The sequence below is a fragment of the Papio anubis genome, chromosome 8 (assembly GCF_008728515.1).
Source record: "Papio anubis isolate 15944 chromosome 8, Panubis1.0, whole genome shotgun sequence".
NCBI classification, from domain to species: Eukaryota; Metazoa; Chordata; class Mammalia; order Primates; family Cercopithecidae; genus Papio; species Papio anubis.
The window spans coordinates 58,567,458-58,591,767 of NC_044983.1; the positions used below are offsets into that span (position 1 = coordinate 58,567,458).

The 24,310-nt window shown below is 35.9% G+C and overlaps 1 protein-coding gene across 5 annotated transcripts in view; it reads left to right on the top strand.

Annotated features, from left to right (window-relative positions):
• NKAIN3 (sodium/potassium transporting ATPase interacting 3) overlaps positions 1-24,310 on the top strand; it is a 705,418-nt gene that overhangs the window by 559,623 nt on the left and 121,485 nt on the right. Inside the window, exon 5 of one of the 5 annotated variants that reach the window (XM_031669583.1) lies at positions 1,018-4,823. The exons of the other annotated variants lie outside the window; for them this stretch is intronic. Coding sequence (XP_031525443.1) covers positions 1,018-1,161 — 144 coding nt within the window. The 3' untranslated portion in view covers positions 1,162-4,823. Of the gene's footprint in view, positions 1-1,017; positions 4,824-24,310 lie in introns of those variants that run through there. 5 annotated transcript variants of the gene reach the window in all.

The following is a 24,310-nucleotide window of genomic DNA, read 5'->3' on the forward strand; positions in this document are numbered from 1 at the left end:
CTGTTATTTGGCAGGTTTTAGCCAAACTAAGCTGATCTAGGTAGTTTAATTTTCATTTTACAAAGGTAAATAATAGATAAATAAGTGACAGTAAATAGTAAATAAACAATTTCCCAGCCCAAACCAAAAGGCTGGTATCAATAAAGAGATAGGAGCTTGGCATGTGATGGTTTCTGACAAAGTAAATTGCTTTGCATCAATGTTGTAGAGTTGTACCCATGCTAAAGTCTTTATACAGTGCTTTCCTGTTAGCTGGCATTAGTAACAAAAGGCTAAGAGAACACAGGATCTCTGTACACACCAGGCAAAGAAATGGAAGTCCTCACTTCCGTTTCTTGCAAGCCTAGCAATTTGCCTTCTCTGCAGTTTATATGTCAACTATGCTGGGGGAAACAGAGTCTTACAGGTTAAACATGAGCAGTGTTACCTTGATGTGCTCTCATAATGTGGTTTTTAAAAATTATCCATCAATTCTTCCAAATATGTGGAGAGCAAATGCTAAAATGTGAAGAATACACATAGTTAACTTGAAATTTTTATGTAATTTATTATTTCACCTAAATCATCTGGCTGGCAGCATGACACATGGGCAAGAGGCAGAAGACCTGTGTGTTTCTCTGACACCTGCTCCCAAGTCCATTATTATCCTCAACTCTCTATCACGTGATTATGGTAGACTAGATAGAGGTCTACAAACTTAAAAAAAAATTATACTGTGTAAATTTTAAAACAAAGAAGAGTAGAAAATACAGTATAATTAAGCTCCATGTATCCATCACCCAGCTTCAACCATTGGCAATACAATTTCTAAATATTAACATTAAGAAGCATTAAGTTAATAAGTACTCAAACATGGCTTATATGTAAATTATAAACATTTATGTTTACGTTTATGAGCTACACCAATGTATTATGCACATTTTAGAACATTGATCATAAGTATAAAATGTTAAAACATGGAATAAAATAAAATGAAGTTCTGCACATGAATGTTCATAGCAGCTTTATTTGTGACAGCTGGGAGCTAGAAACCATCTAGATGTCCTCCATCAGTTGAAGAGAAAAGCCAACAGGTATGTTTACAAAATGCAATACTATTCAGTAGCTAAAAAAAAATTAAAAAACTATTGCTATCCATTGATATATGCAATAACATTGTAAGGAGCCAGTCTAAAAAGACAACATATTTTGTTGTTCCACTTTTTTTTGACATTCTAGAAAAGATAAAACTATTGTTAAATAAAATTAATCAGTGTTTGCCAGAGGTTATAGGTGGAATAAGAATATAATTATAAAAGATTGCCTGAGACAGTTCTTTGAGGTGACAAAACTGTCTTGAGCCTAGTTGTAATAGAACTATACAAATCTATACACATATTAAAATTCATAGAACTGTAAAACACATGCCAAAAAATCCATTTTATTGTATGACAATATACAAAAAAAGAATTAAAAAATAATCGAATTCGAATGCTTTCTCTTTTCAATCACATGGTTCATTACTCACATTAATTTAAGAACCAGTAGACTATATTACCTCTAAGTTCCCTTTTAGAGACGATCATAATCTGAAATAATGAGGTTACTATAATAAACTAGCTAAAAATTTTTTGACGCTTCTCCCATTGAAACAGGAGGAGTCTACACCCACTCTTTGAATCTGTTAGGGCTCTTGATTGCTTTGACAAATGCTTTGACAGAAGAAATGTTACTATGTCCATTTGGGGAGCCAGATCTTAAGATTCTAGAAGCTTCTACTTTCACATGGCCCACTTACTCTTGGAACTCAGCCACCACGCTGTGGGAAAGGCCAACCAAGCAGCTCCATAGATAATCTCATGAGAAAGAAACTAAGACTCCTGGCTGACCTCCCAGCCAGCAGCCAGTACCAACTTGCCAGAGATGTGAGTGAGTGAGCCTGTTGGAAGTAACTATCTAGCTCCAGTCAAACCACCCCTGCTGACACTGCAAGGATGGAGATGAGACATCCCATCAAGCACTTTCTAAATTTCAGATTCACGATCAAAATAAATCACTGGGTTTGGAGGTTTATTATATAGAAATAGTCAATTTGGTTGATAGAAAATATAATAATATATATGTCTGTTTTATAGTAATAGATAATACAGAACTTAAAGTTCTTCAAGAAAAAGTAGGCTTCAGAGTCATGAGTTATTACCTTAATGCAGAGGTTTTTTAGTGTGTCAACCTCAGCAACCTGAATCGGAGTGATCTGAAGTGTGAAAAATGCCAAACTGAATGCATCAGAATCTCTTGCATTGGGGATCCAGAAACTCAGAGTTTTAACAAGCTGTCCACATGGTTCTTCTGCATCATAATGTTTGACCATCTGCATTTCAGTCACACTGAAAAGAGTAACTGGAAGCATCTGGACCCCAGGATGATGTCACATGTCAATACCACAAAAGGTAAAGAAACTAGTGAAGAAAAAATTACCATAAGCAAACCAGGTAGAGAGGCCCCTGAAGTGGGCTTGTTCTATGAGACAAAATAGAGCCCAGCAAAGGATAAATTCTAAATGTGCATGAAAAGTAAGAGATAATAAGATCAGGTATATTGCCAAAAATAGGTATGACATAAACAGACACATCATATTAATAGGATATTTAAGTCCTGTGATTTTATGATTTTTGACAAATTAAATAAGAATGATAGCATGAAGGCAAGATTAGGAAGGCTAAATTTTTTTGTTGTTTGTTAAGTAGATAGATAGATGATAGATAGATAGATAGATAGATAGATAGATAGATAGATAGATAGACAGACAGATCTATTTCAAAGGAAATCCATTTAAAAACTATAACCACCTCTCTTTCTCTACGTGAATACAAACTTTATAATTCATTAGAGATATTAGTGCCTAAACTAGACTGCTGTAAGTTATTCTTTTCACTTTCATCCCAGCATCAAAGAGAGAAAGAGAGAGAAGGAAAAAAATAATTGCCACATCTGTTTCAAATTAACTTTGAAATAAAGTGGGAAATGAACAAATTGAAGAAATAACCACTGTGTTCTAGTTACTAAAAAAGCAAAAGCATGCATCAAAGGAGAAGCCAGAATCCTATTGTAGATATATATATTTCAAGCTCAAGGAGCTCAAAGTAGTCTCTGAGAGGCAGAAATGAAAGGGATCTAAGAGTCATGGCAGAACACAGAAAGTTTCTAGGTACATTTTCAGGAACCAGTATTTTCTGGTTTTGTTTTCATTTTTTACCAGGGCAAAAAGTCATTGGCACAACATTCTCTATAGACTTTTTGGTAGCCACTTATACAGTATCTATGATTCATATTTAATTATGACCGTTTTCTCCCACTAAGAAACAAAAATCCAGACTTTTCCCTTTATACTCAATATGCAGAAGTGTACTAGGATTAAATCTGAGTTGTAATAGTAAACTCAAGAGTTGATATAAAAGGTAAATAGCATTAACCAAGGGACTGAATAATAAGATAATACATGTGAACATACTTAATATAGACTCCTGCACATTATAAGGGACCAATTAACATAAATTGCCTTAAATTTTTCTAAAGTTAAATTAATTCCTTTTGCTTTATATTATCTCTATTATCATTTTTCTGATTTTTTAATATATGTTTATTCTAACAGCATGGTGCAACTATGAAAGTGCATGCATATATTTTATAAAAGTAGTTTTTTTATTTCTGAAAACCTGTCAGAAATTAAGCATAAAACTTCCACTGAGCAGCAGGGCCCTCTCCACTCCAAGCCCAGGCACTTGGACAGCTCGATCAGGAGCCTGAGCTGCCTAACCCTTCCTGTGCAGAGACTGTGGTGCAACAGGGTCCTCTATGCTCTACGCCCAGGATTATTAATTTACCTCCCTAACTCCCATGCAGAGAGCTTCCAGCAGAAGAGAATTCTCAGCTCCATGCCTAGATGCACCTCTCAGTGCTTACCGCCTTCCCACTGGACATCCCTTCAGCACTGATGCTTGTGCCTGCCACTGGTGGACCTGCAAGCAGGCCTGCCTGGTCCAGTCCCACCTATCTTGGACCCTCTCCACAGGGATGAGCAAGAAGCTCAGACTACCCTATACACTCCACGGATCAGTTCATTGCTTGAGACAGCATAGAGAACTTCTCTCAATAAATAATAATCAAGTATCAGATCCATCTGTAGTTAATTCTTACCCATATGCACTATCTGTTGGCCTGTAGTTTGAATTACACTGCCCAATATAAGACCTGCTGACAAAAGAGTGTAGAAGAAAAGTCAGAGACCCTCCCTCAGCATTCTCTACACTCACGCCTCCTAGGAAAGTGGGGAAAGGAAAACAAAACAAAAAATAAATAAATACAAGGGAATAATGGAAAAAATTACAAAATTTAGAAGTTATAGAAGAATAAAAAATTACAACATTTAGAAGCATCCCCAGATGAGACAGAACCAGCAGAAGAATTATGGCACCATGAAAAATCTGAATGTGGTGACACCAAAGAATCACACTAGCTCTCCAGAAATCCTCCCTAACCAAAATGGAAATTCAAAAATGACATAAATAATTCAAAGCATGGATTGTAAGGACCCTCAAATGAGCTCCAAGACAAATTTGAAATCAAACAAAAAGTTTGAAATCAAGACAAAGAAAATTGTAAAGCAATCCAGAAAATAAGGAATAGATACACATCTTTAAAAGAAATCAATCAGAGCTTTTGGAATTGAAAAACTTACTTAAGAAATTTTAAAATACAAATGAAAGTTTTATCAGTACACTAGACCAGGCAGAAGAAAGAATTTCAGAGCTTGAAGACTGATATTTTGAACTAACCCAGTTAGAACAAGAACTTCAAGAAATATGGGATTACGTGAATTGACCAAACCTATGAATTATTGGAATTCCTTAAAGAGGAGAATAACCTTGAAAACACATTTGAGGGAATAATTCAATAAAATTTCCTTAACTTTGCTAGATGGGCAGACATCCAGATATAAGAAATCCAGAGCGCATCTGTGAGATGTTATACAAAGCAAGTATCATCAAGGCATATAGTCCGCAGACTGTCCAAGGTCAATAATAAAGAAAAATCTTAAAGGCAGCTTAAAAAAAGAAAGATCAGACCATGTACAAAGAGAAGCCCATCAGGCTAACAGCAGACTTCTCAGTAAAAAATGTCCAAACCAGAAGAGATTAGAGGCCTATTTTCAGCATTCTTACAGAAATTCCAACCAAGAATTTTATGTCTCACCAAATTAAGCTTCATAAGTGAGTGAGAAATAAAATCTTTTCAATAAAAGCCATCACTAAGGAAATTCATTATCACCTTACCAGCATTATAGGAAATCCCTAAGGAAGTTCTAAACAGAAAGAAAAGAACAATACCTGGTATGACAAAGAAAAAAAAAAATACACATAAGTACATATCCCACAGACTCTATAAAGTTACTAATATATAGAAACTACAAACTGTGAACAACTTCACAATAGGATCAAAACCTCACATATCAATATTAACCCTGAATGTAAACTGGCTAAACACTCCACTTAAAAGGCACAGAGTGGCCAGGTAGATAAAAAGAGAAAACCAATCTGTCTGCTATACTCAAGAGACCCAACTCACATGTAACAACACTCATAGGCTCGAAGTAAAGGGTTGGAGAAAGATCTATAGTGCAAAAGGAAAACCAGAAAGAGCAGGGGTTGCTATTCTTATATCAAATAAAACATTATTACATAATTATAAAGAATTAAATTCAACAAGATGACTTAACTATCCTAAATATACATGCACCCAATATTGGAGCACCCAGATACATAAAACAAGTACTTCTAGACCTACGAAAATACTTAGACAGCTAAACAACCATAGTGAGGAACTTCAACACCCCACCATCAGCATTAGACAGATCACTGAGGGAGAAAATTGGCAAAAAAATTCTAGACTTAAACTCGACATTTGACCAATTGGACTTAAGAGAGATCTACAGAATATTTCACCCATCAACCACAGAATATACATTCTTCTCATCTACACACAAAGCACACTCCATAATAGACCATATGCTTAACCATAAAGCAAGTCTCAATAAACTAAAAAAAACTTAACATACAAGCCATTGTTTTGGACCACAGTAGAATAAAAATAGCAATCAATACCAAGAAAATCTCTCAAAACTACACAATTACATGGAAATAAACATCTTGCCCCTGAATGACTTTTGGTTAAACAGTAAAATTAAGGCAGAAATGAAAAATTATTTGAAATAAATGAAAACAGAGATACAACATACCAAAATCTTTGAGATGCAGCAAAAGCAATGTTAAGAGGAAAGTTTATAGTGCGAAAAACCTACGTCAAGAAGTTAGAAAGATCTCAAATTAAACTAACATCACACAAATACAAGAACAAAATAACCCCAAAGCTAGAAGAAGAAAATAAATAACTAAAATCAAAGCAGAACTGAACAAAATTAAGATGCACAAATCTATACAACAGATCAACAAAACCAAAAGTTGGCTCTTTTAAACAATAAACAAGACTGATAGACCACTAGCTAGATTAACAAAGACAAAAAGAAAGAAGGTCCTAATAGGCAAAATCAGAAATGACAAAAGTAACATTACAACCAATCCGACAGAAATATACAAAAGATCATCAAAGACTGTTATGAACACCTTTATGCACACAAACCAGAAAATCCAGAGGAAATGGATCAACTCCTGGAAACACATAACCTCCCAAGATTATATCAGGAACAAATTGTAATGCTGAACAGACCAATATCCAATTCCAAAATTGAATCAGTAGTAGAAAACCTACCAACCAAAAAAAGCCCCAAATGGATTCACAGCCAAGTCCTACAAGATGTACACAGAAGAGCTGATACCACTTTTAATGAAACTGTTCAAAAAAATTGAGGGGGAGGAACTCCTCTCTAACTCATTCTATAAAGCCAGCATTACCCTGATACCAAAATATGGCAAAGACACAGTGAAAAAAGAAAACTACAGGTCAATATTACTGAAGAACATGGATACAAAAACACTCAACAAAATACTAGCAAACTAAAACCAGAATCACATCAAAAAGTTAATTCACCATGATCAAGTGGGCTTTATTCCTGAGACGCAAGGTTGTTTCAACATATGCAAGTCAGTAAATGTGATTTACCACATAACAGAATGAAAAACAAAAATCAAATGATCATCTCAATAGATGTAGAACAGGCTTTTGATAAAATCCAAAAATGCCTTTATGATAAAAACACTCAACAAATTAGGCTTAGAAAGAACATATCTCAAAATAGTAAGAACGATCTAAGAGAAACCCACAGCCAACATCATACTGAATGGGCAGAAGTTGGAAGCATGCCCCTTAAGAACAGGAAGAAAACAAAAATGCCCACTCTCACTATTCCCATTCTGCATGGCACTGGAAGCGCTAGCCAGTGTAATCAGTCAAGAGAAAGAAATAAAATGTATCCAAATAGGAAAACAAGAATTCAAACTACTTCTCTTTGCTGACAATATGATTCTATACCTAGAAAACTTTAAAGACTCCACCAAAAGATTCCTAGAACTGATAAATGAGTTCAGTAAAGTTTTAGGATACAAAATCAATGTACGAAAACCAGTAGCATTTCTATACACCAATTCAAACTGAAAGCCAAAACAATAATGCAATTCCATTTATAATAACTACACACACACACACAACACACATACATACCACACAAATACCTAGGAATACATCTAACCAAGGAAGTGAAAAGATTTCTACAGTGAGAACTACAAAACACTGCTGAAAGAAAACATAGGTGACACAAACAAATGGAAAAACATTCCATGTTTACAGATTGGAAGACTCAACATAATTAAAAAGACCATACTGCCCAAAGCAATCAATTTATTTAATGTTATTCCTATCAAACTACCAATGTCATTTTTCACAGAACCAGAAATAACTATTCTAAAATTCATGTGGAACCCTGAAAGAGCTTTAATAGCTAAGGCAATTGTAAGCAAAAAGAACAAAGCCTGAAGTTTCACATTACCTGACTTTAAAGTATACAATAAGGCAGCAGTAATCAAAACAGCATGGTACTGGTACCAAAACAGACACACAGACCAATGGAACTGAATAAAGAACCCAAAAATGAAACCACACCACTACAACCATCTGACTTTAACAAAGCTGACAAAAATAAGCAATGGGAAAAGAACTCCCTATTCAATACATGCTGGTGGGATCACTGGCTAGCCACATTCAGAAGAATGAATTTGGACTCCTACCTTTCACACATACAAAAATTAACTGAAAATGGATTAAATATCTTGTATGTTAGACCTTAACCCATAAAAATCTTAGAAGAAAATCTAGGAAATACTATTCTGGACGTTGGCTTTAGCAAATAATTTATGACTAAATTAGTCCTCAAAAGCAATTGCAACAAAAACAAAACTTGACAAATCGTACCTAATTAAACTAAAGAGCTTCTGCACAACAGAAGATACTATCAACAGAGTAAACAGACAACCTACAGAGTGGGAGAAAATATTAGCAAACTATGCATTCAACAAAGATCTAATATCCAGAATCTATAGGGAACTTATTCAACTCAACAAGCAAAAAACAATTCAACAAGCAAAAATCCAATAACCCCATTAAAAAGTGGGCAAAGGATTTGAACACTTTTCCAAAAAAAGACTTACAAGCCATCAACAAACATATGAAAAAATGCTCAATATTATTATTCATCAGAGAAATGCAAACCAAAACCACAATGAGAAACATCTTACTCCAGTCACACTGGCTATTAGTAAGAAGTCAAAAAACAACAGATGCTGGTGAGGCTGTGAAGAAAAAGGAACACTTATACCCTGCTGGTGGGAATAGATCACCTTCTGTGGAAAGCAGTTTGGAAATTTCTCACAGAACTTAGAACTACCATTTGACCCAGCAATCCCATTACTAGGTGTACACCCAAAGGAAAATACTGAAAAGACACATGCACTTTTATGTTCATTGCAGTGCTATTCACAATAGCAAAGACGTGCAATCAACCTTGGAACCTATGAATGATGTATTGGATAAAGAAAATGTGGTATGTATACACCATGGAATACTATGCAGGGATTAAAAAGAGCACAATCATGTTCTTTGGAGCAACACAGATGCAGCTGGAGGCCATTATCCTAAGTGAATTAAGACTGGAATAGAAAACCAAATATTGCATGTTCTCACAAGTGGAAGCTAAACATTGGGTACACATGGACATAAATATGGAAACAATAAACACTAACGGAATGCCAGAGAGGTGAGCAAGAGCTGAAAATCTACCTATTTGTTGTGATCCTCACTGCCTGGGTGATGGGATCATTCATACCCCAAACCTCAGTATTATGAAATATACTCATTCAACAAACCTGCACATATACCTCCTGAATCTAAAAGTTGAAATTATTTTTTAAAAGATTTCCACTCAAACCCCACATCTAAGCTAAATGTTTTAGTATAAAATACCCTTTTATTTTACATTATGTATGGTGTCCTGTGACAATAAAATGTATAGGGAAGATTTCATAAATGTACTAAATATAATAGTATCTTTCATCTGCAAATTTCAGAACTTTTAAAATTTCATAATGTCAATTTGACATTTTCTGGTTGTCTTCAAGATTCCCATTTAGCAAAACCAGAAGACAAAACAGTAGCTCCTCTTGTCAAGTAGGTAGAATTACATGGTTTTTTTGACAGCAAGGACAGTAGATAACAAAGTTGCCTGCATGAGTCAGCCTGGCTCACTGATGGAGCTGAGTGGAGGGCTTCTCACTGCGTGGTCCTGTTATGCTTTGGCTCCAATGGCCTCAATATCTTCATGAAGTCTATGCTGGAGATGACTTTGGCAAGAACAAGTGTCCAGAGATGATTAAGAAATAGGACTTAGGGTCTAGTATAAGAACTTAAGCAGCATCAGGCCTAGTAAAGAGTTAAAGATGCAAATGTCTGTATGAAGAGTTGAGCAGAGTAAAACCTAAACCTTTCAATAAACAAAAAAAAAAAAAATGAGTTTTCCTGAAAAACTGAAGTGTGATAGGTCTATTTATTATTAAAGGGAGTAAATGCAGTTTCTGTGAAGTTCACTCACAGAGGAGACTAGACTCAGCATCCTGCCTCTGTTTGATATTCTCCCAAGATTCCATTACTTGTTTTCTAAGAAAACATTACCAAGGAGTAGCCAGCTTTTCCAGTGTCAGAGCCTTGTAAATGACATTGTGTATAATGAGCTAGCATTTATTTTTAATGAACGTTATCCTCTTTCTGCCTTCACAAACTTGCAATTTATTTAAGATGTTCGAAGTTGATTGATTCCATGTATCTTCATAGATAGGGAAGGTAACACTGTCTCCATTTCAGGTTGAAGCATTCCTTCATGATTCTTTTAAATCAGTGATGAATGATTTAATAATGATCACACCTGCTGAACCGTAGATTGAAAATTCAGTAACATAGAGGCAGGGGAAACACCCTCACAGTTGGTATCAGGAAACACAAAGAATTATTTTCCTTCATCTGACAATTCCAGTAAGATTTTAGAGTTATCTTAAAGTAATGTTTAATTGTGCTGTGAAAACTTTTTATTCTTTACATGAAAACAATGTGTAAGGCAATGCACTAGAGTGCCCACACATCGCGTCAGTTCTAGTGACCACAGCATGGTGTTTCTGTTTCAACTCTGTAGCTCAGTATTTCCCATTTCCCATCTGTCTACCGATTGTAACAGAATAATTGTTGGATAGCTAGCAGATTTGACAAAACTAGATGCACTGTCAAATAATTTTCACACTTTTTTTCTAAATGCAACATGCTTTAGGGTTACTAAGGAACAAAAGATTCTGAATTAATTCACTTTGTCTCTAATGACAAAAACAACTAGAATTGGCAAAGGTGATTTATCTTAATTAAACATTAGTTAATATATCTCCCCACCAAAAGGAATCCTATCATAGGAAACTGCAATAGGCTTGGGGGATTGATATCCAGAGAGACTTCAAATTTAGTTGAAATCGAATTCGTTGTATAGTCTGGGTTTATTACGTGCAAGGTACATCCTAATGCTGACAAGAACGATCAAAGTAAGGATAAACTCTCTTAATGCTTAAAAACTTAAGAAAACAAAATGTATAGAGAGGAAGTACTTAAGTCCTAGGACATAGAAGTGTGCCAAGGTGTGTGTGTGTGTATCTCACTTTGAGCAATACTTCTGTGTGTGTGTGGTTGTGTATATATTGAGCATATCATGAAACATACTCAAGCATATTGCAGCTTCCTATGATAGGATTCCTTTTGGTGGGGAGATATATTAACTCATGTTTAATTAAGAGAAATCATGTTTGCAAATTCTAATTATTTTCATCATCAGAGACAAAGTGAATTTTATAAATATATAATATATATATACACACACACACCCACACACACACACACACACACATATATATATATATATATATACACACATACATACATACACACACACACACACACACACTGTTCAAACTGCTTCTCTGAACACCAGAGGAATTAGGTGAGACATTTAGAAGACATTTGTGCATTTGGTGAAACTTTAATTAAAAATGAAAGATGCAAACAGGTAAAATTGTGTAGCTAGAATAACTCTCAAATTATCTTATAATTGTCTTAATTGATGTGTAAATGTTATTCTGCTCCCACGTATGTCTACATAAGTTTCTGCCAGAGAAAATTCAACTTGCAGATCAAGCATATAGGGGTATTGGTTGACGAGGGAGTTATTGACTCCATGTATGGAAGCCTTTTGTATTTGCGAGACACAATTATTAGGCATCAGAGCAAAAAAAAAAAAAAATACATCCAAAAGAATAAACTCCTTAGCATTTCAGAAGCTGATATCCAATTGTCCCAGTAAAATTTAAACGTGCCAGACAATATTTTTGTTTCCGGGGGATCGCCACAAAAACTTGCACCCTTCTAACGGAAAATAAGAGAGTGATTTTTATTAACTTTTAGCTTTGGATAACTCGGGTAGAAATTGTAACACACACCAGCGTCATCTCCCATCTTGCTCCTGAGTACAAAGATTGTAGGGATTTGACTCCACTCCACAGCCCTCCAGGGTGTAGACATTTCGGACATAATTTTACCTCCCTTCCTACACACACCCAATCCTATCTCACACAGCCGTCTCTCTAATAGGCAGAAATCTGACAGTGATGCAGTTTCTCTGTTACGTTGTTCTTGACTCTATTACTTTCCTCCTTCTAAAGACATAACAACAAGAATTCCTTGTCTATCATCAACTTTTTCTTCTTTATTTATGCACACTCAATTTTCTTTTTTTGATGAACTTAAAATCTGCTAAGCCTGACAGACTATCCTATTTAAAGATTTTAGAGGATTTGCCTACATTTAAAAAAAACTACTTTCACACCACCACAGAATAAAATAGATAGAAATCACCTTTGTCTCTATCAAATAAATTTGGATTTCCTAAAAAGTCACTTAAAAATTGGTAGAAAAAACAAAAGATACCCATATTTGAAGTGGCATTATTTTAGCTTTTTAAAATTCTGAATAAAAGGAGGTAAATCTGTTGTAGAGACCTCATGATTTGGTATGTATCAAATAAGTGAAATCAGAAGTTGGTTTCAAACTAGAAGATCAAATAACTTTTTTTCTTTTAATTAATTTATTTATTTTTAGAAATGGTCTCCCTCTGTCACCCAGGCTGGAGTGCAGTAGTATGATCACAGTTCAGTGCAACTGTGGACTCCTGGGCTCAAGCAATCCTGCCTCAGCCTTCTGAGTAGCTGGTACTACAGGTGTGTGCCACCATTCCAGGCAAATTTTTTACATAACTTTTGTTAGGGTCTCACTATGTTGCCCTGGCTGGTCTCAAACTCTGGCCTCAAGCAATCTTCCCTCCTTGGCCTCCCAAATTGCTGAAATTGCAGGCATGAACCACCGCACCCAGCCTGCCTAAGACATTTATAAAATGCCTTCCCCACATTCAAGAATCACACATTAGTTCCAGTATTTTCTCTCTAGATTGTAAACAAGATTGAGGATAGAAGTAAATTGTCTTTTCATGCTTATGTATTCACATCCACATACATCCCCTCCAAAGCATTGCTCTTAGTAGGCATTCAATAAATATTTTTGAATGAATAAATGGCTTTTGTAAATACGAGCTCAGCCTTACTGTTATCACTAGGAGAAAAAAATATATTTCTGGCATGCATCTTCCTTAACCTACATTATCCTCCTACTGCTAGTTCCACATGAAAAATAGACATCTCAAAAGGATATTGACTTATTCTGTGACCTGGTCATGTACTTAGTGTTTACAATGCATACACCATTGTTCAACATAGTCTGCTCAGTTCCACTATAGACATATCCATCAAGCTTTCTAAAAAATTAATTTTTAACAGTAAAACATAATATTACCATTCCTCTAGAGCTTGATTTATTTACACTTGGAGGATCATGAAAAAAATACAATCAAAGAGAAATTAAGTGTTCCTTTCTTTTGGTTCCTGTCCTTTTACACTGCTCTCTACATTTTTAGTGCTAAAACTTATTTTTATGAAGAAACTTCCAGAAGTCCAGATTGCTTGAGAGGCTCAGATTGATAATATCTATGCTGTCTTAAAGCTGATTGACTATCCAGTATAAAAGGGGCTTTACAAATAAATACTATAATTGCAAGCAAAGCAAATATTACCAGATTGATTTCTCCAATCATTTTAACAGTATTACATACCTCTTCAGTTCCCAGTTTCTATATTTAAAAGTTGGCAACTCGGCCCACATAAAGAAAAAATATAACTATGGCAAAGGAAGGGGAAAATGTCTCTATTGAATACATGGCCTACTCAGAACATCTGAGAAAGAGTCATCAAACCATGCCTGTGTTGTTCATGCACAGGTATGAACAACATTGCACCATCATGGCACCTCTGGAACAGCTATGCGTATGCTTACTTTTTGCACACTTTTGCATTTTCCCCAGGGACTTTCAAATTGAAGAACTCAGCTAGAGGGTTCACACATCTACTGCAGTCAGGTCTTTGTGGTAGGTAGCATAATGGACCTCCAAAGATGGGCCTGTCTTAATCCCCAGACCTGTCAATATGTTATCTTACATAGAACAGGGTATTTTGCAGCTGTGATGATAATTAAGGACCCTAGAATGGGGAAATTTTCCTAGATTATTCCAAGGAGCTCAATATAATATTTTTAAACCGATAAATTATAATAATTGTAATTGTATTACATTTATAGAGTACAGTGTGATGTTTTCATATATGTGTGTAATACGGCATTATTAAATCAAATTAATTAACATATATATCCCTTCACTTACTTGACATTTTTTGTGATGACATCTTTGACATTTACTCTTTTATTTTGAAATACACAGTACATTATTATTGGCTATGGTCATCCTGCTGTGCAACAGATCTCTAAACCTCCTGTCTAGCTGAAACTGGGTATCCTTTAAACAGTAACTCCACATTCTCTTACTCCTCCCCACCCAAGCCCCCCCATCCCTGGCTCTGATAACCACCATTCTATTCTCCACTTATATGGATGAATCTTTTTTAGATTCCCCATACAAATGAGATCATGTAGTATTTACCTTTCGGTGCATGACTTATTTCACTTAGCATAACCTCTGCTAGATTCATCCATCTTGTCCCAAATGACAGAATTTCATCTTTTTAAAGGATAAGTAATAATTCATTTTGTGTACTGTATTTTCTCTATCCAACTATTGATAGTCAAGTTGATTCCCTATCTTGACTACTGCGAATAACACTGCAATGAACATGGGAGTACAGATATCTCTTTGGCATACTTAATAATTTCCCTTGTAATACCCAGTAGTGGGATTGCTAGATCATATGGTAGTTCTATTTTTAGTTTTTTGAGGAAATTCCATACTGGTTTCAATAATGGCTGAACCATTTACATTACCACCAACAGTGTACAAGTGTTCCGTTTTCTCTACATCCTCCCCAGTGGTTGTTATCTTTCATCTTTTTGATAAAAGCCATTCTAATGGATATAAACAGATATATTGTCATGGTTTTAAATTGCGTTTTCCTAATGATTAGTTCATTTTTTAAATGAACCTGTTGGCCATTTGGATGAGTTGTTTTGATAAGTGTTTGTTCAGGTCCTTTGACCACTTTTAAATTGGGTTATTTGTTTTCTTACTATTGAGTTATTTCAGTTCCTTGTATATTTTGTATATTAACCCCTTACTAGATATATGAGCTATCCGAAAAGAAAGTTAAGAAAATAATCCCATTTACAATAGCAACCGAAAAAACTAAAAACTTAGATGTAAATTTAAATCAGAAGGTAAAAGACTTATATACTGAAGACTATAAAACACTGATGAATGAAATTGAAGAAAACACAAATAAATTGAAAAATATCCCATCTCAATGGACTGAAATAATTAATATTGTTAAAATATCCACACTACCAAAAATAATGTACAGATTCAATGCAATCCCTATAAAAATTTCAAGGTCATTTTTCAAAAATGTAAAAATCAATCCTAAAATTTTATAGAACCACAATATGCCCCAGATAACCAAAGCAATCTTGAGCAAAAAGAACAAAGCTGGAGGCATCATACTACCTGACTTCAAAATGTATTATAAAAGTGATTATAATTAAAACAGCATAGTACTGGCATAAAAACAGACACATCAACCTATGGGACAGGACAGAAAGCTCAGTAATAAACTCATGCCTTCATGGTCAATTGATTTTTTACAAAAGTGCCAAGAATCCATAATGGAGAAAAAACATTCTATTCAAGAAATGGTTCTAGGAAAACTAGTTATCCACATTCAGGAAAAAATGAAATTAGACCCCTACCTTACACTATGCCCCAAAATAAACTCAAAATGATTAAAGACTTAAAGCTGTAAAACTACTAGAAGAAAACATATGGGAAAAGCTCCAGGACATTTGTTTGGACAAGGATTTTTGGATGTAACCCCAAAATCTCAAGTAACAAAAGAACAAATAAACAAATGGGATTGCACGAAATCAAGAAGCTCTGCACAGCAGAGGAAATGATGAACAAAGGGACAACCCATGCAATGAGAAAAATATTTGCAAACCATGGGTCTTTACAAGTGGAAGAGGGAGGCAGGAGAGTGAGGAAGTCATGCAGAGGAGATAGAATTCAGCCAGCTGTTGGTTGTTGTTGGCTTTGGAGTTTAAAGGGGGCCCAGATGCAAGGAATTCAGATGAAGCTGGAAAAAGCAAGGAAATGGGTTCTCCCCTAGAGACTCCAGAAAAACAGTACCATGCTAACATCTTTGTTCTTTTTATTTTATTTTATTTTATTTTATTTTATTTATTTATTTAGAGACAGTCTTGTTTGGTCACCTAGGCTAGAATGCAGTGGCACTATGTCGACTCACTGCAACCTCCACCTCACGGGTTCAAGTGATTCTCCTGCCTCAGCTTCCCGAGCAGCTGGGACTACAGGTGCATGCCACCACATCTGGCTAATTTTTATATTTTTAATAAAGACAGGGTTTCACGATGTTGGCCAGCTGGTCTTGAACTCCTGACCTCAAGTGATCAGCCCACCTCGGCCTCCCAAAGTGCTAGAATTATAGGCATTAGTCACCATGCCCGGGCCCTCCTGACATCTTGATTTTACCCCAGGGAGATTCATATTAGACTTTTGACTTCTAGAACTGTAAGGTAATAAATTTGTGCTTTTTAAATGACTAAGTTTGTGAGGATTTGCCAAATCAACAATAGGGAACTAACAGAGTGCTTTTTCGTGCCTTTTTTCTCATCTATAATAAGAGAGCTCTCTGTGTCTCCTTCTGAAGGGAACTTCTGCTGTAAGAGGGAGTGCTTTTCACTACAACCTCACTCCTCTCCTTTGCTGGTGTATGTACCAAAGTATAACCTTTCTGCACAAATGAAATGCCATGCAAGAAATAAAAAAGTTTGAGAACTAGCCCATTTGTCAGTAGGAGTCCAAAACTTTATACCAAGAATCCTAAATCCAATAACTAAGAAGTGACTTGAGGCGCTCGCAACTTCATTATAAAAGGTTATTTGCATGACAAATTAATGCTGTAGTAACAGTAGCTGCCAATGCTAAAGCTAAAGCAAGAACTTAAATGCTACAAACATGCAGATCATTGGCCTCGTTGATGGGACAGGGCAACTTTGGCCTTAAGTATTTTTTGGCAAATTAACATATTTGCATTTTGGCCTCAAGTTATTTAAATATTTTAGGATTCCATTATTTACAGAAAGCATAATGGGGGAACTCTCCAGAGTTACTAAAGGTTAAACAAGATAAAAAGTGAAAGTATCCACAGAATAAAATAACTTTCTAGATATCTTGTGTACACATGTCCAACCAAAAAGGACAATTTATTTCCACATATGGTAGGAATTTCAGATTCCTTCAGAAAATTTCAGATTAACTGTTTATATTTAGGAGTCTTAATTAAGCTGTAGGTTATCACTTACAAAAAAAATGTGAAATCAGTGTAAAAAAAAAATGTTATTTTTTACCCAAGAATAGAGTAGGTCCTCACTTCATTGCCTCACGAGATAAAAGTTTAATTTTCTTTGACTTCAACGTTATCAGATATTGATAGCTGGGCCCTAATGGGAACATTTCTTTTTTTTTTTTTTGAGACGGAGTCTTGCTGTGTCGCCCAGGCTGGAGTGCAGTGGCCGGATCTCAGCTCATTGCAAGCTCCGCCTCCCGGGTTTTTACGCCATTCTCCTGCCTCAGCCTCCCAAGTAGCTGGGACTACAGGCGCCCACCACCTCGCCCAGCTAGTTTTTTGTATTTTTTAGTAGAGACGGGGTTTCACCGTGTTAGCCAGGATGGTCTCAAACTCCTGACCTCGTGATCCGCCCGTCTCGGCCTCCCAAAGTGCTGGGATTACAGGCTTGAGCCACCGCGCCCGGCCGAACATTTCGTTTTGTTGTTCTAGATTAGTTGCTTTGATACGAAATGCTATACATTAGAATTTAATGTGATCTGCCTGAAGTCTAGATGAAAAAGGATTAAGGCAAAAGAAAAGAATGAGAAAGAATTCCTGGTCAAAGGAGCTTGTTTCATTTTGGTGGCTGTCCCCATTTGGGCTCCCATAAATGTACTGCCAGGTCTGTCGGGGGCAGAAACATTGAGCTTGGGCAGTCAATTAACCACAGCATCCCCAACACTCCATGAATCATACTCCCATTACCCAACAAGGAAACACTGTCTAAGAAGGGCCCCTGGTGCTCTGCACCCTCCCGGTCACTTACCTTCCTGCTCCACATCTGAAAGGAAGTTTAGATGAAATAATGCCCGTTTTTCCTACCAAGTACATTGTACGCAACCGTAAATCATCAAAGAACCACTGTCCAGACCTAGAACATATGTGGACATCACTAGAAACAAAAAAAAGGAATATTCGATCATGTGTTGGATTTTTTTTAGGGTTAATATAAAGGCAGATGTCCAAAGTTAGGGATTCTTTCAATGCTTTCCTATTTCCACTTCTCTTGCTCCTACATTGGCTCTGTGTTTTTTTATAAATCTTCTTTTTCATAATATAGATTCATTGACCTGCAGGATAATAGATTTATATATATATATGTATATATATATGTGTATGTGTGTGTATATATATATAATCTATTACATATATTTAATATGTATATACTGTACCTAACAGAGTTGGCTCCTTGCCTATATTTATCAAACATTCTTCCTCTGACTCTCATCAGTCCTTTCACAAACAAGAAGTTTAACAAAAAGAGACTAGGGGCTTCTTTAGCTTGCTTGTCCCTACCATCCCACAGGACCTGAATATGAGTCCTGTCCAGGAGCAGTGGTGAACTGGAAGAGAGCAAATATAGTACCCACAGTGAATGACGAAAGAGGATTGGGTCAGGATTGAAAACTCTAAATAACTGATGTAGCTTATACATTTATTACTTTGGCTTATCACAGTTATCCCAGAAGATGTGAAATAAAATCAGAGAAAAGAGAATTTTAAACAGATATTCACATAATAGTTCATACAGACATGCAGACTGCTGACCAGGCACAAAATTCTGGCAGGCAGAACTGGGAGCAAGAGGAAACTGGCATTATTTAAGCAAGGACTGAACAGTGTACTCAGTAAAGAAAAAAAAAAAAAAAATGAGTGGCCTAGGGAAAAGAGAGGCTTTGTTCTGACAAATCGTTTTTGTTCACCACACACCCAACCTGCTAGTAGTTTCAACATAATTTTACTAAATACAACATTCACCCTGCTTTCTGTATTCTATTGATTTACTTAATAAAAACAAACCTGCTTTGTGATTCTTAGCTACACAGAACTAACCAGAGGTCCCAGTCTTTTTAGAAGATATAGCGTGAATTCAGAATGTCAAATTTCTAAAATTTGATTGCTATCCACAAGATAGAAAAATCTCAATTTGTACTTGAATTTTTAAAAATTCATCATGATCACACAGCTATCAGAGAGGAATAAACATAAAAAACGCTAAAGTAACATGTAGAGGGCAGGAAAGAAAGCCCATCTGTTTTCAGTCCAATAAGTGATGAATGTGCAACAGAGAGGCATGAACTAAAAGAGCTTTGACAAAAGAATTTTCCTTTTTCAAAGTTAAAAGAAAGTTTAGTTCCCTTTTAAATAATAGAATCTTCTTTTTCCGGTTGATTTTTTTTTACTTCCAACTTTTAAGTTCAGGGGTACATGTGCAGGATGTGCAGGTTTGTTACATAGATAAACATGTGCCATGATGGTTTACTGTACAGATTATTCCATCACCCAGGTATTAAGCACAGCATCCATTAGCTGTTCTTCCTGATGTTCTCCTTCCGCTCATCCCCCACCCTCCAACAGGCCCCATGTGTGTTATTCTCCCCCTCATGACCATGTGTTCTCATCATTCAGGTCCCACTTATAAGTCAGCACATGTGGTATTTGGTTTTTGGTTCCTGCATTAGTTTGCTAAGGATAATGACCTCTAGCTTCATCCATGTTCATGCAAAGAACATGATCTCATTCCTTTTTAAGCCTGTATATTATTCTGTGATATACATTTACCACATCTTCTTTATTCAGTCTATCATTGATAGGCATTGTATTAATCTGTTCTCATGCTGTGAATAAAGACCCAAGGCTGGGTAATTTATAAAGAAAGAGGTTTAATTGACTCATAGGTCCACATGGCTGGGGAGGGCTCACAGTCATGGTGGAAGGTGAATGAGGAGCAAAGTCATGTCTTACATGGTGGCAGGCAAGAGAGCTTGTGCAGGGTAACTCCCATTTATAAAACCATGAGACCTTGTGAGACTTATTCACTGCCATGAGAACAATATGGCAGTAAATGCCCCCATAATTCAATTATATCCATCTGTCCCTGCCCTTGACATGTGGGGATTATTACAATTCAAGGTGAGATTTGCGTGGGGACACAACCAAACCATCTCAGGCATTTAGGTTGATTCCATGTCTTTGTCATTGTGGCTAGTGCTGCAATGAACATGCACATGCATGTATCTTTATAATAGAATGATTTATATTCCTTTGGGTATATATCCAGTAATGGGATTGCTGGGCCAAATGGTATTTCTGCTGCTAGGTCTTTGGGAAATCACCACACTGTCTTCCACAATGGTTGAACTAATTTACACTCCCACTAACAGTGTAAAAGTGTTCCTTTTTTTCCACCACCTCACCAGCATTTGTTTTTTGACTTTTTAGTAATAGCCATTATGACTGACATTAGATGGTATCTCATTGCAGTTTTGATTTGCATTTCTCTAATGATCAGTGATGTTGAGCTGTTTTTCACATGATTGTTGACCACATGTGTGTCTTCCTTTGAGAAGTCTCTGTTCATGTTCTTTGCCCCCTTTTTAATGGGGTTGTTTAGTTTTCTCTTATAAATTTAAGTTCTTTATAGATGCTGGATATTAGACCTTTGTCAGATGGATAAAGTGCAAAAAAACTTTCTCCCACTCTGTAGGTTGTATCTGCTCTGTTGATAGTTTGTTTTCCTGTGCAGAAGCTTTTTAATTTAATTAGACCCCATTGGTCAATTTTTGCTTTTGTTGCAATTGTTTCTAGTATCTTGATCATGAAACTTTGCCCGTGCTATGTCCTGAATGGCATAGTCTAGGTTTTCTTCTATGGTTTTTATAGTTTTGGGGTTTAATTTAAGTCTTTAATGCATCTTGAGTTGACTTTTGTATATGGTGTAAGGAAAGGATCCAGTTTTAATTTTCTGCATATGGCTAACCAGTTCTCCCAGTATAATTTATCAAATAGGGAATCTTTTTTCCATTGCTTTTGTCAGGTTTGTCAAAGATCAGATAGTTGTAAGCGTGTGGCCTTATTTGTGGGTTCTCTATTGTATTCCATTGGTCTATGTGTCTGCTCTTGTACTTGTACAATGCTGTTTTGGTTACTGTAGCCTTGTAGTATAGTTTGAAGTTGGGTAACATGATGCCTCCAGCTTTTTTCTTTTTGCTTAAGATTGCCTTGGTTATTTTGGCTCTTTTCTGGTCCTATGAATTTTAAAATAGTTTTTCTAATTCTGTGAAGCATGTCAATGGTAGTTTAATGGGAGTAGCATTGAATCTATAAATTGCTTTGGGCAGTGTGGCCATTTTCACGATATTGATTCTATCCATGAGCATGGAATGTTTTTCCATTTGTTTGTGTCATCTCGGATTTATTTGAACAATGGTTTGTAGTTCTTCTTAAAAAGGTCCTTCATTTCTCTTGTTAGCTGTTTTCCTAGGTATTTTATTCTTTTTGTGGCAATTGTGAATGGGAGTTCATTTGTGATCTGGCTCTCAGCTTGCCTGTTGTTTGTGTATAGGAATGCTAGCAATTTTTGCTTATTGATTTTGTATCCTCAGACTTTGCTGAAGTTGCTTATCAGCTTAAGAAGCTTTTGATCTGAGACAATGGGATATTCTAGGCATAGGATCATGTCATCTGCAAACAGGGATAGTTTGACTTCCTCTCTTCCTATTTGAATACACTTTATTTCTTTCTCTTGCCTGATTGCCTGGTCCAGAACTTCCAATACTATGTTGAATAGTAGTGGTGAGAGAGGGCAAACTTGACTTGTGCCAGTTTTCAAAGGGAATGCTTCCCCTTGAAAGGTTTTGCCCATTCACTATGGACGGTGGGTTTGTCATATATGGCTCTTATTATTTTGAGGTATGTACCTTCAAGATCTAGTTTATTTACAGTTTTTAATATGAAGGGAAGTTAATTTTTATCAAAGGCCTTTTCTGCATCTATTGAGATAATCATGCGGTTTTTGTCTTTAGTTCTGTTTATGTGATGAATTACATTTATTGCTTTGTGTATGTTGAACCAGCTTGCATCTCAGAGATGAAGCCAACTTGATCATGGTGGATAAACTTTTTGATGTGCTACCGGATTCAGTTTGCCAGTATTTTGTTGAGGATTTTTGCATTGATGTTTATCCAGGATAATGGCCTAAAATTTCCTTTTTTTTGTCATATCTCTGCCAGGTTTTGGTATCAGAATAATGCTGGCCTCATAGAATAAGTTAGGGAGCAGTCCCTCTTTTCAATTTTTTGGAATAGTTTCAGTCGGAGTGGTACCAGCTATTCTTGGTACCTCTGGTAGAATTCAGATGTGAATTCAACTGGTCCTGGGGTCCTGGGCCTTTGTTTTTTTTGTTTGTTTGTTTTGGTTTGGTTTTTTTTTTTTTTTTTTTTTTTCGATTGGTAGGCTATTTATTACTGTCTCAATTTCAGAACTCTCTATTGGTCTATTCAGGGATTCAATTTCTTCCCGATTCAGTCTTTGGAGGGCGTATGTGCTGGGAAATTATCCATTTCTTCTAGATTTTCTAGTTTATGTACATAGAGGTGTTTATAGTTTTCTCTGATGGTTGTTTGTATGTCTGTAGGGTCAGTGGTAATATCTCCCTTATCATTTCTAATTGTGTTTATTTGAATCTTCTCTATGTTTTCTTTATTAGTCTAGCTGTCAGTCTATCTATTTTATTACTTTTCTCCAGCAAAAGCAGCTCCTGGATTCGTTGATTTTTGAAGGGCTTTTCATGTCTCTCCTTCAATTCAGCTCTGATGTTGGTTATTTCTGCTAGCTTTCAGGTTTGTGTGCTCTTGGTTCTCTAGTTCTTTTAACTGTGATGTTAGGTTGTTAACTTGAGATCTTTCTAGCTTTTTGGTATGGGTATTTAGTGAGTAAATTTTTCTCTTAACTCTGCTTTAGCTGCATCCCACACATGCTGGTACATTGTATCTTTGCTCTCATTAGTTTCAAAGAACTTCTTGATTTCTGCAATGATTTCATTATTTACCCAAAAGTCATCCAGGGGCAGGTTGTTCAATTTCAGTGTAGTTGTATGGTTTTCTGTGAATTTCTTAATTTTAAGTTCTAATTTGATTGTGCTGTGGTCCAAGAGACTGTTAGGATTTCAGCTCTTTTGCATTTGCTGAGGAGTGTTTTACTTCTGATTATGTGATCAATTTTAGAGTAAGTGCCATGTGGTGATGAGAAGAATATATATTCTGTTGTTTTGGGGTGGAGAGTTTCATAGTTATCCATCAGGTCAACTTGATCCAGACCTGAGTTCAGGCCCTGAATATCTTTGTCAATGTTCTGTCTCAATTATCTGCCTAATATTGTCAGTGAGGTGTTAAAGTCTCTCACTATTATTGTGTGGGAGTCTAAGTTTCTTTTAAAATCTCTAAGAACTTGCTTTATGAATCTGGGTGCTCCTGTACTGGGTGTGTATATATTTAAGATAGCGCTTCTTGTTGAATTGAAACCTTTACCATTATGTAATGCCCTTTTTGTCCTTTTGATCTTTGTTAAAGTCTGTCTTATCAGAAACTTGGATTGCAATTCCTGCTTTCTTCTGTTCTCCATTTGCTTGATAAATTTTCTTCTATCCTTTTATTTTGATCTTCTGTGAGGCTTAAGATCCATATAGATGGATCTTGATTCTTTATCCAGCTTGCCATTCTGTGTCTTTTAACTGGGGCATGTAGCTCATTTACATTTAATGTTAGTGTTGTTTTGTGTGGATTTGATCCTGTCATCATGATGCTAGCTGATTATTTTGCAGACTAGTTTATGTGGTTACTCCATAGTGTCACTAGTCTGTGTACTTCAGTGTGTTTTCGTAATGGCTGGTGATGGTTTTTCTTTCCATATTTAGGGCTTCCTTCAGAAGCTCTTGTAAGGCAGAGATT